This window comes from Bacillus rossius, chromosome 6 (assembly GCF_032445375.1).
Source record: "Bacillus rossius redtenbacheri isolate Brsri chromosome 6, Brsri_v3, whole genome shotgun sequence".
Classification (NCBI taxonomy): Eukaryota; Metazoa; Arthropoda; class Insecta; order Phasmatodea; family Bacillidae; genus Bacillus; species Bacillus rossius.
This window is the reverse complement of record NC_086334.1, coordinates 6,856,076-6,872,560: the sequence shown is the minus strand read 5'-3', so window position 1 is coordinate 6,872,560 and position 16,485 is coordinate 6,856,076. Positions and strand designations below refer to the sequence as shown.

The window sequence follows — 16,485 nt, the reverse complement described above, 5'->3', positions numbered from 1 at the left end:
CGAAATGCAAGTTATATCATGCAATTAAGTAGCAGTTAAACAAAACTGAATTCAAATAATTAAAAAAAGTAATCTTTCAATGTTTGAAGTTCAAGGGATGTCGTTATTTTCGGACAAAAAAATTTTTTAACCAAAGCAAATGGATCAGAAAATTAATTAAATTTTTTTATTGAATCACTTTTAAACCACAAATGCTCGCTAATTTATTTTTAATGTTCTGTATGCATCGGTTTCAGACCAAATTACTACAAATTATTTTATCGTAAAAATGCAGGATGTATATTTTACCACTGTTTTGGTGTAGTAGGTACGACGAAAGAGCTTTTAAAAACGAAATTGGACTAAAAATGAAACCATAAAATATTTGCTTCAGACACGTGGTGCGACAGGGACTGTTCGCTGAGGGAACACCACGTGAGGCGAGCGGCTCCCCGGTGCTTAGTCGATGCGTGTCTCTGACAGACACACCGCAGGCGCGTGTCGAGATGTACATCAAGTTCTGTCCCTGCCCGAACACGCCCGAATATTCACCTTCGGCCAACCTCGGGATTTGTTTTATTTTTGCGCAGGAAAAATGAATTCAAATATTAAAAGCGGTCGGTTAGGGTTAGCTACATTAAAAACACTATGGACGGTTAGTTAGGTTAGTATAGCTACATTAAAATAAACAGAGAAAAATAAATATACATAAATAAACCCGAGGTTGGCCGAAGGTGAATTGTTCGGGTGTAATCGGGAATGGCAGCACTTTATGTGCATCTTAGGTTTCCCGTGCAAATCACGCGGACAGGGCTGGGCCCGATGTCGGTGTACGGCTCTTTCCGTCGGGTTCCCTCTCCAGGTTGCCGGCCTAGTGGAGGGGGGGGCGGGGGTTGATTGGTCTGCTGGAGGGACTGGATGGGCGCTCGACTTGCAAATCCCTCTCGTAATTGGATCACCGGTCGGCGGCGAAAGGAACGCCCTGGCGCCGCCGGCGATGGCCACTTAGTGGCGCCATTTCACCGGCCACCCCTCCCCCCCCCCCCCTCCCGTGCTGTTCCGCATGAATATGCGATCCCTCTCGCCTGCCCTGCCTTTTCTTTTAATCGATTTTTATTTCCCCCCCTCCCTTTTTTTACGGTATTCGTGTAACTATTCGCGAAGGGCTGTAAAATAATCTCCGACAATCTATTCTTATCGAGGCATCGGGAGTAAACATCGATTACCATACCGATCAGTAATAAGCATTTTTTTCCTCGAGCAAATGCTTAGGTATTTTTAAAAAAAAAATGAGGTTCGAAGCAGTTAATTTTTTTTTGTTTGTCAATAGATGACTTAACAGACGAAACCGCTATATTTATGGACTTGAAAGAAATTGCGGTTTTAGTGAACTATTGGTTGCATTTTGCAATCTCTCGTACGTTTAAGGGCTCCGCCTACCCGGGCACACACACGGTGCGCAAATCTTCAGGGAAAACAACGCGATTTCAAAACTACTCAAGATACCCGAGTGGGGTATGCTTACGAAAAGCATTTAAGAGTTCGCTGAGGGCCGAAAAATAGGTACTTTTGATTTTGGATTACGTTTTTAAACTGTATTTTTAGACGAGTTAAAATGGCTAAAACGCATGTTTTCGGAGTAATTTTTAGGCGTAAAACAACCGGTACAGATTCTTGAAAGCACTTAAGGGACTTGCATTACATTTTTATCTTCATTTCTCGGCCGTATAATGTTACGGTCACCGCTAAAAAAATTTCACAGTTATCCTGTGACGACGAGAAGACTGCGCGCCAGTCCAGAGGAGACACCGCGCTAGAAGCACCAGCGAGCGTGGCGCTTATCATTCCGCCTCACTAACACACATACACCCCTGACGGGGCGGACCCCTTGAGCCCATGCCATCTGCTGAATTACTAATAACTATACGTAATTCGGTCGTGTCACTGACTCCGAAGTCCCGCAGAACGTGCCTGGTAATCAGCGTGGTTGACCTCAGAGCTGGCCGTCCCGAGATCACTCCGGGCTCTTTTCCCATCTTCCCTAGTTAGTGTTGTTCTGTTTTTTTTTCTTCCGACGACCTGTATTTTGTCTCACCCTTAGATTGCAGTACACTGTTGCCAGATTATAACTAGAGACCGGAAAAATTCGCGGATTCATTTCGTGATTGGCTGAAATTCAAACATGTGTACAATTCTGCTGGTTCTGCTATTGGCTCGCAGTTTAACTGGAGCTCTCTGGGCCAATGACAGACTATCGACCAAAGAAGCGTCGAATCACAAGCTACCCAGTGGAGACGCCTCACAATTTAGTACCCAATGAACACGCATGTTTACTTGAGGAATAAAGAGGATAATGGAGGCTATCCTAGAGATCATTGAATTCGCGAATTTTTCCGGTCCCTAATTATAACTACCGTAAACCCACCTTAAGGGGATTAGTGCAGGACAAAAAACAGTCATTCGTCAGAATCTGTTGGAAATGAGCTTAAGTGTTTCATAAATGCTTGTTTATTACTACTGTAAGGCCTGCCAGCACGTATATAAGCTAGCGGGTTAGATTTAGCAAGTTAGTGGCGAGAGAGCTTCCGTGAGGGGAGGTTGTCGAAGGTTGCAGCTCTGAGGCCTACCATCTAGCGGGAATCTTTCGAAGGTCTTCCAAAATATCGTCTTTCTCTCTCTCTATCTCTATCTCTCTCTATCTCTCTCTATCTCTCTATCTCTCTATCTCTATCTCTCTATCTCTCTCTCTCTATCTCTCTTTAATATTGGTAAACCAAGCTCAGTTATTTTTGTGAAATAATCTAAGTCAGGTATGTGATATTAAATGGGTTTATAACCTATTATCGAGAAGAGAGATTGAAATACTCGTGTCCGCACTAACTTAGCGACCATGGTAGCTGGGCGTCGTAGAGTGTGTGGGAAGCTTGTAATCACGTTTTTTTTGTGTGTGCTGTTTCCCTTCCCCCTTACTGTTAAGCTGTTTACGAATCGCGGAAACTTCTGCCGTGCTACGTGAATTCCGAAGGAAGCTTCCTCTGGCCACATTTCCTCCACGCACCATTACCGTAGTTCGATTGGCTAAATCCAATAACCCGAACTCTGCTTTTGTCGCCCGCTGGAAAGCCACCTCTTTGCAGACCAACCCTACCCTCTTCCATTCTCCACACCCCCAGGCACAGGGCCTGGTTCGTGCATTGTCTTCTATCTAGGAATGTTTTTTCGGGTTGCACTGCATTGCATTTTGTGTTTTTGCACATATGTTATTTGTAAAGAGCCAGGAAAATATTAATAACTAAAATGTATGCCCAATTTAATTGTGTTTATTACTAGAAGTTATTTTTTTGGACTGAGTGGACATAATTTTTTATATAATATAATTTTAAAAATATTTTTTCTTTAGAAAATTTGCAATTAGCGAAACACCAAAAATTCAAGATGACCTTTGCTGTTAGCAGGCGAGGTTGTTCCTCGGTGGTAATGTGTGATGCGATAGGAACTTATGATCATTGCTTTTGTAATTACAGGAGTGTAAATGAAATATATATATATATATATATATATATAGAGAGAGAGAGAGAGAGAGGAGATAAACCTTCAACTATGTGGTATGTATTCAAGGAAGCAGAAACATTTCACGAAAGGAATATATGGGAACGAGTTGGGCTTGAAATAATTTAATTAAGCTTATTTTTTGAGTTCGGACAAAATTTTATTGGACCAGTCTAAGATGGCAAATTAGCAAACTGTAGCATTTTATTTAAAGGATAATTTTCCTAATTCTGGTTATCTTGAAGTTCTGGTGGTACAGGAGTGCTGTTGGTTGTACTTGACATTTCTTCATGGGCTTTCAAGCCATGCTTGGCTTGAATCTCTGCTTATTTCGTATTACGGAAAATGCTCATGAACCTTTGAGTTCTTTGTATGCATATCTTAGCTTTAGTTCTAATTATTATGTCGATGTTCTTCAACCTTCTCACTCCATTCTACCATTCTCTGGTACATCACATTTGCGTATTGTCATATGGGGGACATGGTTTTGAGTATGAATTTTTCTTTTGTGCCCATCAGTCTGTCATATTCTGGCCCGAGTATTAAGCACCCCCCAAAAACATTTGTAATGCCCGAAGTGCGGTGAGTGATGGCTGACTGTCGGGATGTGTTTTTTTGCAGTGAGCAGCCGATTTTCTCGTGCAAGGCACATGTCTTCCACATCGACCCGAAGACGAAGCGCTCGTGGATCTCCGCCTCGAGCGCTGCGGTTAGCGTGTCCTTCTTCTATGACTCCACCCGCAGCCTCTACAGGATCATCAGCGTCGAGGGCACCAAGGTCACTATGCATGTCCAGTCATGCCTTTTTCCGTCCCCACTGATGGCACACGGAACTCGCATCCCGGAGGACCCAGTCCGGCCATCACGTGGCTTCCCGAAATCCCTCCAGGCAGATGCTGGGATGGTTTCTTGCTGTGGGCCATGGCTGACTCCTCCCCCAGTATCCTTGATTGTCCAATCACGCCTTTCTCCATCCCCACTGATGGCGCACGGAACTCGCATCCCGGAGGACCCAGTCCGGCCATCACGTGGCTTCCCGAAATCCCTCCAGGCAGATGCTGGGATGGTGCCTTGCTATGGGCCATGGCTGACTCCTCCCCCAGTATCCCTGATTGTCCAGTCACGCCTTTCTCCATCCCCACTGATGGCGCACGGGACTCTCATCCCAGAGGACCCAGTCCGGCCATCACGTGGCTTCCCGAAATCCCTCCAGGCAGATGCTGGGATGGTTCCTTGTTATGGGCCATGGCTGACTCCTCCCCCAGTATCCCTGATTGTCCAATCACGCCTTTCTCCATCCCCACTGATGGCGCACGGAACTCGCATCCCGGAGGACCCAGTCCGGCCATCACGTGGCTTCCCGAAATCCCTCCAGGCAGATGCTGGGATGGTGCCTTGCTATGGGCCATGGCTGACTCCTCCCCCAGTATCCCTGATTGTCCAGTCACGCCTTTCTCCATCCCCACTGATGGCGCACGGGACTCGCATCCCGGAGGACCCAGTCCGGCCATCACGTGGCTTCCCGAAATCCCTCCAGGCAGATGCTGGGATGGTTCCTTGTTATGGGCCATGGCTGACTCCTCCCCCAGTATCCCTGATTGTCCAGTCACGCCTTTCTCCATCCCCACTGATGGCGCACGGGACTCTCATCCCAGAGGACCCAGTCCGGCCATCACGTGGCTTCCCGAAATCCCTCCAGGCAGATGCTGGGATGGTTCCTTGCTGTGGGCCATGGCTGACTCTCTCTCTCTCTCTCCCCCCCCCCCCCCCATATCCCTGATTGGTACTGTGTTTGTTTGTGACTTATGACTTTGCTTTCGACGAGACATTAAGCCGGAAAAATAAGTATCCGCTGTAACTTGCATTTTGAGATGTGGGGTGATGGGTGGGGGCTTCACTCCCTTAAGCTTTTCTGCCTTTACTTTAGCATTAATAATTCAGCCTCTGAAAAAGTCTCTGCCCGTGAACCTGCATAAATTAATTATTAATATCATCTGGTACACACCCAGTTGTGTTCGTATCATGTCAGGGAGTTGTTCCACAACTTGTCTTCTTATAGTAATTGCAATATTTTAGACTAATTGCCACTGTAATGGTTTTTTTTGTCAACCTTTCTCAACTCATTCATAACATACATTAATGCTAAAGTTCTAGCACACAAAAAAAAATGTGGATGTGTAATTATTGAAAATTTTATGAATAGTACAAAGTGCTCTCAAAGTTGGATGTTCAATTAGTTAATGGGATCCTATTCCCCACCTTACTGTGGACTTTTATTTAGCATACTTTATTCACTTGGTATTATTGAGAACCGCAGGCTGTCAAGGTCATTGTCCTGGGTTCTTGCCGCGTCGAAGGTGAATGTATCACGGACGTTTTGATTGACTTAGCAGTCGCCATCGCGCCATCATCCGGTTGATGATGATAGCAAGGTCAAACAAATCATCGGTGAACTCTCTGCCTTTGACATGGCTAGAATCCAGATGCCAAGCAACTTAGTTGTATTGAATTAATAAAATATTATACTTGTAAAATGGAATCTTCAAACCTAAAATAAATAGTCTCTGTGGGTGTTTGCAAGGCGACAGGAGGGGAACGGGTATTCCAGCAAAGCAGAAATGTTGCAGTGAAGATGGTTACGTGGATTGTTGGATGTCGCAGGCGGTGATCAACAGCACCATCACCCCCAACATGACGTTCACGAAGACGTCGCAGAAGTTTGGCCAGTGGTCCGATGTGCGGGCCAACACCGTGTACGGACTGGGCTTCTCCTCTGAGGCTGAGCTGAACAAGGTCTGGCACGACAACAGTGGGGTTTTTGACTGGGGCTGTGCGACACGCTTCATACGCCAAGATGTCGCCCTGGACATGTGCTACCGAATAATATAAATAATATTGACCCATAGACATGTCGAAATGTCGCACAACCCTAGTCTTAACTGCAGCAAAAAATGTTTGCTATAGCAAATTATTGTTGGTTGCAGTTATTATTGTGTGTCACTGTACATCCACTTTATTATTCTTTATCACCAATTTATTGCCAAAGCAATTATAGTGTTGTAAGCAACCTCATTATCGCAAATTTCTGTGTACATTTAGCATAGGCGCCGACTTCTAGTTTTCAGAGGGGGGGCAAGGGGCAAGTCTCATATTGTGGGGCACTTTTAGTGATATGCTATTGCTGTATCTATCTTTCACTGTCGTGTGTGATTGTTGCATGCATAAATTAAATAGGCTTACTTTCCAACCATTTTCGTCATAAGTTGTAATTTTAAGTTACAAATTCGATATAATGACACGTTTTTGAAGTATAAAAACCATATCCATAATAAAATTTGAACATTCTCATTTAGACTTGATAATAATTTACCATAATTTTGAGTCAGTGGGTGTAGAATGGAAAATGCATTAAGAACAAGCTACAATTTATTTACAACATAGCAGGTAACACACAATTACCAACATTCATTCATTAAAGTTCGGATCTCAACAAGTGTTGGCTTGTTAATTTGAAATTATTCCATTACACCAAAAACACATGTAAATAACATAAAAAGTTTGATTTGTAAATACAGTAAGAACAGTCATCACTTACACGAAAATGTGTTTTGCCGAATCGGATTCTTCAAAATGAAAGATGTCGCGATTTCATTCAAATCCAAACAATTGGCAGTACTTGAATGGGCATTCAGAAGGGCTATATGGTTCAATCTCGCCTCTGTCATAGTAGATCTTAAGTAGTTTTTTAATCTACGTAGCATCGAAAATGATCGTTCACTTTCACATGTAGTAATTGGAATAACCATGATGATTCGTACAAGCTTGTGAAGTTCATCAAAATAGTCTTTCATATGCTGCATACCATCAGATTTTAAGATGTCAACCACATCTTTGAAGTTTGCAGGGGATTTTAAATTTTGCCCCTTCAGGACATCATGGAACATATCGCGATGCATTTCTAGCCGTTTGCTGTTGAAGTCGTTTCCATAAAATGCTACAACTTCGTCAGCTGGAAAAGAAGGGGTCAAAAGAAAATGTTCCACAGAGGTCAGCAATTTCCTTGCTTCAACATCAAATCTGGTTTTGAGACCTGATAGTATATTATCCATGACTTCAATGTATATCTGCCTATAATTTTCTTTAGGAGTGAATTCATGAGGTGGAGTAGGACCATCATATCTTGCTGGCAATTTTCTTTTTCTATTTTCTCGTGGAGGCTCTAAATTCAAAGCCTTTGAGTTGTGATCAACTTTTGACCAAAATGCATCAAACTGCTCTCGCAGCTGTTTTACTGTGTCCTCCAAAACACACAGAATGTGGCACGAATCTTTCATATGCAGCATTTTGCCTTGTAATGATTTGTTTGCGGCAGAAAGATGCTGGAAAATTAAACACAACAGTTCAAGCATTACCAGTGTATCTGATTTTTCCAGATATCTGAGAAATCCGGAAGCTTTGGTGGCAGCCTCGCTGGAATCTTGACTAGAAAATTCGTCTAGAAAGGCTATAACATTACTGTAGTTAGACAAAAGAGTCTGAAGAGAACAGTAACGCATAACCCATCTTGTAGGACATAGTGGCCTTAAATTCTTGCTGTGTTCTTCTTGAAACCTTTTAAACCACTCAAGGCGTTTTGGGGAATGCTTAATAAACCCAATAATCTCACGCAGTAAGTTCATTGCATCTCTAGCAGTTGGAACATTCTTGATGCTATCTTGAGTAACTAGATTAAGAGAGTGAGCTTGACAATGGACAAATAAGGCTCGATTTTCTAATTCTCTAATTTTCTTCTGCAGACCTGAATGAACACCTGCTACATTACTGGCTCCATCAAAACACTGACCTCTGAGGTCCGACACTGGTAACTGAAGACGAACTAGAACATCGTTTGTTATGTTGAATAAGGTTTGAGCTGTAGTGTCGGGGGTTTCGTAGAATCCTAAAAAAAGTTCTTGAATTTCAAGATTTGTATCTACTGTTCGTACACAAAATGACACTTGTTCCTTAGTTGTACAGTCAGTTGTTTCATCGACTATCAATGAAAAATGTTGGTTCTCTTTAATCTCGAAAACAAGCTTATTCACCACTGCATGTGACAAAATAGACAATATTTCGTTAACGATGTCGTGAGAAATCCATTTATAACCATCTCTTTGTAACCAAGCATCTAGTTCCATGCTGTCCTCAGCTCTTAATTTCAGTAGTTTCAGGATATTTGATGACTCGTCATTGTGACCCCGAATTGCCAATCCTTGAGTTGCTAGAAACCGCACACTGCCTATAATTTTACCCAAAGCAATTCGGGCCTCATCCATTTCTTTAGCTTTTTTTGTGGACAATTGTTTGAGCACATTAGTACCAGCTTGAGAATGAAAATCTGCCTCCGTGCATTCCCTGTGAAACCGAGACTTCTCATGTTCATTGAATTTCTCAATCGCTTTTTTCCAATTGCAGAATCCTAGTTCCACAAAAGCTGCACTAAAAGTTTTATTCACACACTTATTCTGAGAGTAAATAGTTTTACATATTTTACAAAATACCTTATCCTTATTATTGTCATATTCAAGCCAAGCAAATTTATTTTCCCAGTCTCTAATAAAATGTCGATTACCTTCTTTTTTTGTTCCGAAAGTCTTTTTTCGTTCTTCACCACCTTCACCAGTAACAGGAACTTGTGCTTCTTCCTTCTCCTTTGTTGATGAGGCAGAAGTTGTCTGCTGATTGCTGTCGGTAACAGTCAGATCTGTGTGTTGTACAGTTTTATCACTGGGCAGTTTTTTTATGTACTTCCACATAATGCACCACAGTTAAAGTGAATAAGTCAATTATATTACACACCTTAAAACTTTATAAATTCTAACGTGCACATTGGCATGTTTTCACTCACAATAAAAACATTGAAATACTCGGCATCGGTAAATACAAACCGCAGGGAAGGCAACATTTAAAAACAAAATAAATTGATGTTCCAACTGATAGCAGTCGTGAACGTAAAGGGTTGTAACATTTGAAAGCAAAAGATACCGAAAGCGAAAGTGACACCTGATAGCATGTGAAAGGCGGTAAAACGTCCGAGCACAAATTATGCCGATAAGTGACACCCGATAGCAGCACATCCTGCCAACGCAGTGATCCTGTGGTCGTAATCGGAGCCCATGTGATATGCACCATGTCTATAGCGTGACCACCATGAGTCGTAAAACGTAAACATTGATTGACAATCACCTTACCTTAAAATTATTCTGAAAGTTCTAGTTATGTTACACTTCAAGAATGTAACTAATAATTTTTGTGACCAACGAGGAGGGGCGACGCCCCTCTTATCTGTTCAGTGGGGGGGCAACCGCCCCTCCTGCCCCCCCATAGTCGGCGCCTATGACATTTAGTACCTTTATCAAGTTAAACCTGGTCAAGAAGTTACCTGGTTTGATATACTATTAACATATAGGCTGACCATTTTAAGTTTCTTTAGAAATGCCATTAAATTATGACATTTGAAAATGCAGGAATAAGCTGAACGAAGACAGTATTACACTGTGGTTACTGTTAAAGACAAAAATAAAATTGTGCCAAATATAAGTAAAAAAAATAAAATTATTAAAAAAATATGCTTTTTTTTTGTAATAGGTATGTACAAAAAGTAAAAAAAAAGTTTTAATTTAATTTAATTTTTAAACAGCAACAGCATGTACTACAATCCTGTATAACTTAATTTTTTAAAATAAACTTTAATATAAGAACAAATTAATAAACAAAACAATAATTTTTAATGAAACAATAAGTCTCTTCTTTCATTTTCACAATGACTCTATCCTAACGAAAAGCCATTAGTGATAAAAAATTTATGACAACTGATATTAAGCACCCCACACATTTTTTTCTTTCATTACACGTTGATGGACAATATTTGCTGTCAGTATAGTCTATATAACCTGTAAAACAATTTGGCACCTTTTTCACGGGTTGATGATCATGGTGAGAAAACCGGGTCATAGTCATGAAATTATTGTATTGATATCAGTTCTTATATGTGTGCAAAATTTCAAGTTATTCGGTCATCTGGAAGTGGGTGAAAATTGAATTGGAAGATTTCATTACATTCATACATACAGGTCAAACTAATAAATGCGTGTTTAAAAGAGTTTTGTTGTATTTTAATTATTTGCGAGTTGGATTTGGCATGTCAAACTTGTTCCAAGAAGCAGAAGCATAAACCTACTGCAGCTAAGTTAATATGTTGTTGCTATGAGATTAAGGCCAGGGGGCTCCTAGAGAGAAACTAAAGTTCGGTTATTCTTATATTTGCCTTTTTATTTTCGTGGTTGGAGGAGGCATTTCCGATGGAAACAAACTGCCTAAAACTCTAAGTTTTGGAAGCTGAAGAATCATTGTGCCAGTATTAATCTACTATGTTTAGTAGAAGTCAATTAAAAACGAAAGAGGTTTAGGGGAGATGATGAAATAAGTTATTCTCTTCCCCCCATCGGTGGAATGTTTTATGAGAATTGCCATAGAGTTTCTGTTTGTGTACTAAGAGGACATTTAAATTTTGCATCACAGAGTTTATTGTGGTCTCGTCACATTCTAGGGAGGAAGAGTCCACAGCACTTCCCCAGAACTCCTCAATAAGTGTGTGTCAGCGGTTGTGTAGTTGTTGGCCGGCGTGTGACGGGGGCTGTCCTCGGTGGCAGTTCATCGAGAAGTTCCAGGAGGTGAAGGAGGCGACGCGCCTGGCGGCCGCCAAGGCCACCAGCAACGGGGTGACGCCGGTGACGAGCGCCAACGCCAGCCCCATCACGGCACGGGCCTGCGCCCCGCCCCCGCTGCCCGGCCTGGTCGCCGACTCTCCGCTGCTCGACCCCCCCAGCAGCGTGGGGGGCGCCGCCCCCGGGCCGCCGCCCCCCGTCGCCAACCAGCACGCCCAGCCGCTGCCCGGACCGCAGGTGCTCCATCGCCGAGGCCCGGACCAGCACCCGCTTTCACGGCCGGGCTTCTGGGCTGTGGCCGCGTCACCCACGTTTCGGTCGACCTTGCAGGGAGCAGTTACCTACTGACTGCTACTGGGTAACTGCTCCCTGATGATGGCGACTGCAATGTTGACCGAAACGTCGATGAATTACTTGCCGAGGACGCGGCCACAACCCAGAAGCCAAGCTACTTCTAGCACCTAATTGCTGGCATCAGCTACCCAAGTTTATCCCTCGATCCTGGTGGCACGATCATGTAAATATTGAACCTACGGTACATGATGCTGTTTTTAATTTAGTATGTCGAAAGATCTTGGACAAAACAAAATCTCGAAAATCACAATAAATGTCTTGTCTTGTGGAAACTATTTCTTTCATATTCAACTTACTGTCATAATTCATTGTTGTATCACAAGTTTTTGTTATGTTCAGGATCTTTCAATGTAACTAAATTAAAACAGCAAGCTTCAATGTATACAGGACCATGACGATTATGCCGTCAGGATCAAGGGTTAAACTTGGATGTGTAATATGGAACTTTTATCTTTTATTGTTCTTCTGGAGCGAATTACTGTCAGATAAAGTCATTAATATTGTTCGGGAATAAGTTTCGTGGGGAAAAACGTATTTCCGAGTGTGATAAGTATGGATGTATGGTAAATGCTACTGATGATATTAGCTAACTAATCACTTGATGCTGGTTATAAATTTTGACATTCTCATAAAAACATTATTTTCAATACCAGTAAACAAAAGAAGCCGCTTCTTTTATAATTTCCCCAAAAAACATTTAGTGCTGAATTAAGAAGCTTGCTTAAAGTGAACAAATATAACATCCTTAAAGAACCATACCCCACACATGGCCAGGCAACCGTTTTATTTGTAGCCATGTTTATTTAAGCTGACAAAGCAGTTATGATTGGTCAACACCTTTCTAGCAATATTAGCTTTTATGTAGGTAAGTTGTTAGGTAGTGTCATTCATGGAATAAATGAGGTAATAAGTTATCTGTACTTGCATTCTGTCTAGTGGTTTCCTCAGGAATGAAATCTCTTTGTGATTTCAGCAGTTTATAAATATGCTTTTTTTTTTGTTGGTTAACTTAAATGTTAGAAATCACCTGTTATAAATTTTTTAAATGATTGTCTTGCTAGCATAAACTACTTAAACTGCAGAAAATATGTTTGAGAACGTTCTGTAGCTACATAATGATTTGCCAGAGTTGAGAAACAGAATCATATGGCTATTGCATCCATTATTCTGGACGTGTTAACTAAAGTGTGGGAAGAATTGGATTTTAGTTTGGATGTGTGCCGTGTAACTAAAGGTGCACATTTTGAACATTTGTAATAAAAACTAGGTTAGTTTACCTTCAATTTGATGTATGATTTTTTGTTAATAGTCTAAATTAAACTGTTGTAATATACCATTAAAACTGGGGCATTATTTTATGGAAATTCTCTATTAAGGTACCACAGTAAGTGATTCAGGAATCCGCAAAATGCAGGGCCACCATTGTCTGTAGCTGTCCAATTGGGCATATTTTGAATTCTTTTAATTAGAATATTCAATAGATTTTTGATCATTTACTAATTAATTTGAAATCTAACGGATGCATGTATTTTAATGTAATTATCTCAGTTTAACACTGGTATTAACACTTTTGATTCACATAAGCCCTAGCTTTTTAAATGGTTCATCATTATCTAAAATAAATAAATAAAAATAATGAATGTTACAGAAAACATTGACGGAAACTACAATCTCAGACTGGAGTGTGTGTTAAATTTGTCAGTTTTTGCACACATTGCCATTACACTTAAACTCAAGAAATAATTTAGTTTTTGTTTTCTGTTTAGGACATCAGTTATATTTCTGGGGGAGGGGGTAGTACTTTACCTAGTGATGAGTCTTGTTAATGTTTACTCTCGTCAGTGAATGGCCTTAAAAGTTAAACATGGTCAACGTGTGATGTAGATGGGCTCTGTTAATTTACTGAGCCACATGTTGATGCTAGTCATGACTGTTTTGGAAGCTCAAAATGATGTCTGTACTGTGTTTTGGTTAAATATTTAATGTATTAAATAAATCAATAGGTAAATTGATCATTTGATGTTATCTATGTTGCAGTCTGTACTTTTTTTTACAAGTAAATGAAAGTAAGTAGATTCATTATTCGCTTCATTTTTTAAAGTGTTCATGAAGTGATATGCAAAATATTTTTTTTCTTAGGTAGCTTAGTTTTATACTTGTTCGTATAATATAGTGGACCATTCTGGACTCAAAAACAGGAATTCTGTTTGCTGTGATGTTTCTTATCCAAAACAAATTAAAATAAGGTAAAATGTAGGGGTGTGTGGGTACCCGAAATTTTCGATTTCGGTTCGGTTCCATGAATACCCGAACTCGCCCTGATTAATTTTAATGGATTCGAAATGCTTTGAGTCCAAAAAAACAAAATAATAATAGAGGTCTGCGAGTACTCGAAAATCAAGCTCGAGCCGAGTACTTACCTCAAGCTCGAGCTCAGCTCCAAAAAATTGTTAGGCTCGAAAATTTCGAGCTTCAACGGCAGCATGTTAGTTGGCCAGAAAGCATTGTGACGGTGTTTTACTATTTACGGAAAAAATTACAGTAAAACTCGCTTACGAGGTCCCGCATGGTAGGTTTTTTCGTATAAAGCGTTTAAATTGTCCGGGGTCTCATCAGTTACGCCATTAAATGTGTGATATAAAGTCTTGTTTAAAATTTGTCTGAAAGTTCCTGTCTTAAATAGTATAGCGCACGTAAATATGAAGAAAAGACAAATGAGCAACAACTTACGAAGAAATATGGATGATGTACCATAACTACAGTACAAACCCAATAGTTATCTTTAGAAAGTGAAAAAACCCTGCACTGTGTTATTTGTAGAAAATTGTCTTCTTTCTCTTTTTCTTTTTCTCTGCCGTTTTACCCCTTACGATATACTTTTGAGTCGAGGTTTGAATTGCCAAAGAAGTTTCATTTCCATCAAGTGTACCGAGTTTTTTTTATTTGTGAATATTTTACATCAAAATTAATTGTTTGGTTCCCGTGCGAGGTGTGGCGGTGTGCGTGTTGCAGGCGGGGGAGAGCCCCAAGCACCAGCCGAAGGGGGCGGACAAGGGGCCGCCCGCTGCCCCCGGGGGCGCGGCCGCCCCCAACATGGCTTCCGGGGGCTCCGCGGAGGCCCAGCTCAAGTACGAGAACGACAGGCTGAAGCTGGCGCTGGCCCAGAGGTGACCGTCCACACCCACACTGAGATTTTTGACATTTTCCACTGGAAATATTATTCCAATCCATTGTAAATTTTCAATCATATCATTTTTGACGTGACAACGTCTAATTAATCGATGAACGCCGGCTGTGTGCACGAAAAAGTGTCCCGTTACGCACATTGTCCCGTTGCACTCATTGTCCCATTACGCTCATTGTACGCTTGCGCCGCATCTACCTCTCTTCCACTCGATTGGAACCACCATCGATTTGACTTTTTCCAGGCACATTAAACTTGAAACACTCCCATTCGTTTCCTACTTTTCCTATCATCGTCCTATCCTTAACAGATTAACACAGATTGGAAGAAGTTAAATAGCAAACATGTATAAAAGTTAAGGGTTAAAATAATCTCTTCGTTAAAGTAATAAACATATTTGAATTAATGAGTGCAAATAAAAGTAAATGTATCAATTAAATTGTAGATTTCATTTCACTCCTTCTTTGTATCCATACAAAATAGTGATAATTCATTAAAAATGATTCAATTTTATTCATAAAAGTATGCAATCATTTCATCAATGTTTTGTTATCTCTTCGTTAAAGTAATAAACATATTTGAATTAATGAGTGCAAATAAAAGTAAATGTATCAATTAAATTGTAGATTTCATTTCACTCCTCCTTTGTATCCATACAAAATAGTGATAATTCATTAAAAATGATTCAATTTTATTCATAAAAGTATGCAATCATTTTATCAATGTTTTGTTATGACATCACGTTAAACTATCGTTCGTAAACCGACTTTACAGATAACCAATTTTTATTTCAATTTGAGGTCAGGATGTGTGCTTCCCTGATATTCATATAGTAAAACTTTGATTAACCATCTCCGTCTGGAGCGGGTATTGTGACAGATAACCAAATAGACTGATAATAGAAGTCTCTTGATAGTTGCGTATGTGCAGTATTGTGATTTCACTGCATCCTTGGATCAAAAATGAAAATAAAATCCTTTAAAATTATTTTTTTTTTTTTTTATGTTTTTCTGTTTTTTTAATATTATCAACAGTCTAGTTGATGTCCCTATAACTTTACTTGTATTTTGTGCCTACTCTAAAAGTTCTCCATACCGATGGTGGGTATGTAATAAATAAATAAAATAATATAATACATACATACGAGACACTTCCATCTTTGTACTGTAGGGTGTAAAAGTAATCTGTAGACAATTTTAAATATGCCTCTTAACTGATATGCTTATTTTTTAGGCAATGATGCTTAACATAAACTGACGTTTAAACAATCTACTGTTTTGTAATAAAAGTTTTGCCATAATGAATTCTGGGCTGTTCAACTTTTGTTAATCCCATGGGGTTGGTAGTTGTAGTCTCTCACAGTCACTAAACACTAAACATCAGTGTCGAATTATGGTGTTGATATAAATAAGAGCACCCCTGGAAAACTTAATGGTATGGATCATGGGTGTATCCTCCAGTGTTTGCCACTAGTGATGTAATCTCACCACGAAGCCACAATGACCACATCGGGACACAACAATGTTACGTGCCATAAGTTGCTACTGAATTTATCTTGACACCCAGCTCTGTGTAGAATAATAGCAGACAATTACTTAAGTAATAAGAATATACATATTGTAAAATCAGGCTGTGTATGGTCTCACAAGTAATACAGTAGAATACCGGTACAACGTACCTCATTATAAAGTATATTTCACTTTAACGTATTTT

The 16,485-nt window shown here is 40.3% G+C and overlaps 1 protein-coding gene across 3 annotated transcripts in view; it reads left to right on the top strand.

Moving 5' to 3' along the window:
* The window catches only part of LOC134532559 (homer protein homolog 2-like), a 144,091-nt gene that overhangs the window by 113,596 nt on the left and 14,010 nt on the right, over window positions 1–16,485 (top strand). For all 3 annotated transcript variants that reach the window (XM_063369082.1, XM_063369083.1, XM_063369081.1), the window contains 4 exons: window positions 4,150–4,306; window positions 6,190–6,321; window positions 11,220–11,471; window positions 14,601–14,755. In XM_063369082.1, coding sequence (XP_063225152.1) covers window positions 4,150–4,306; window positions 6,190–6,321; window positions 11,220–11,471; window positions 14,601–14,755 — 696 coding nt within the window. The remainder of the gene's footprint in view (window positions 1–4,149; window positions 4,307–6,189; window positions 6,322–11,219; window positions 11,472–14,600; window positions 14,756–16,485) is intronic.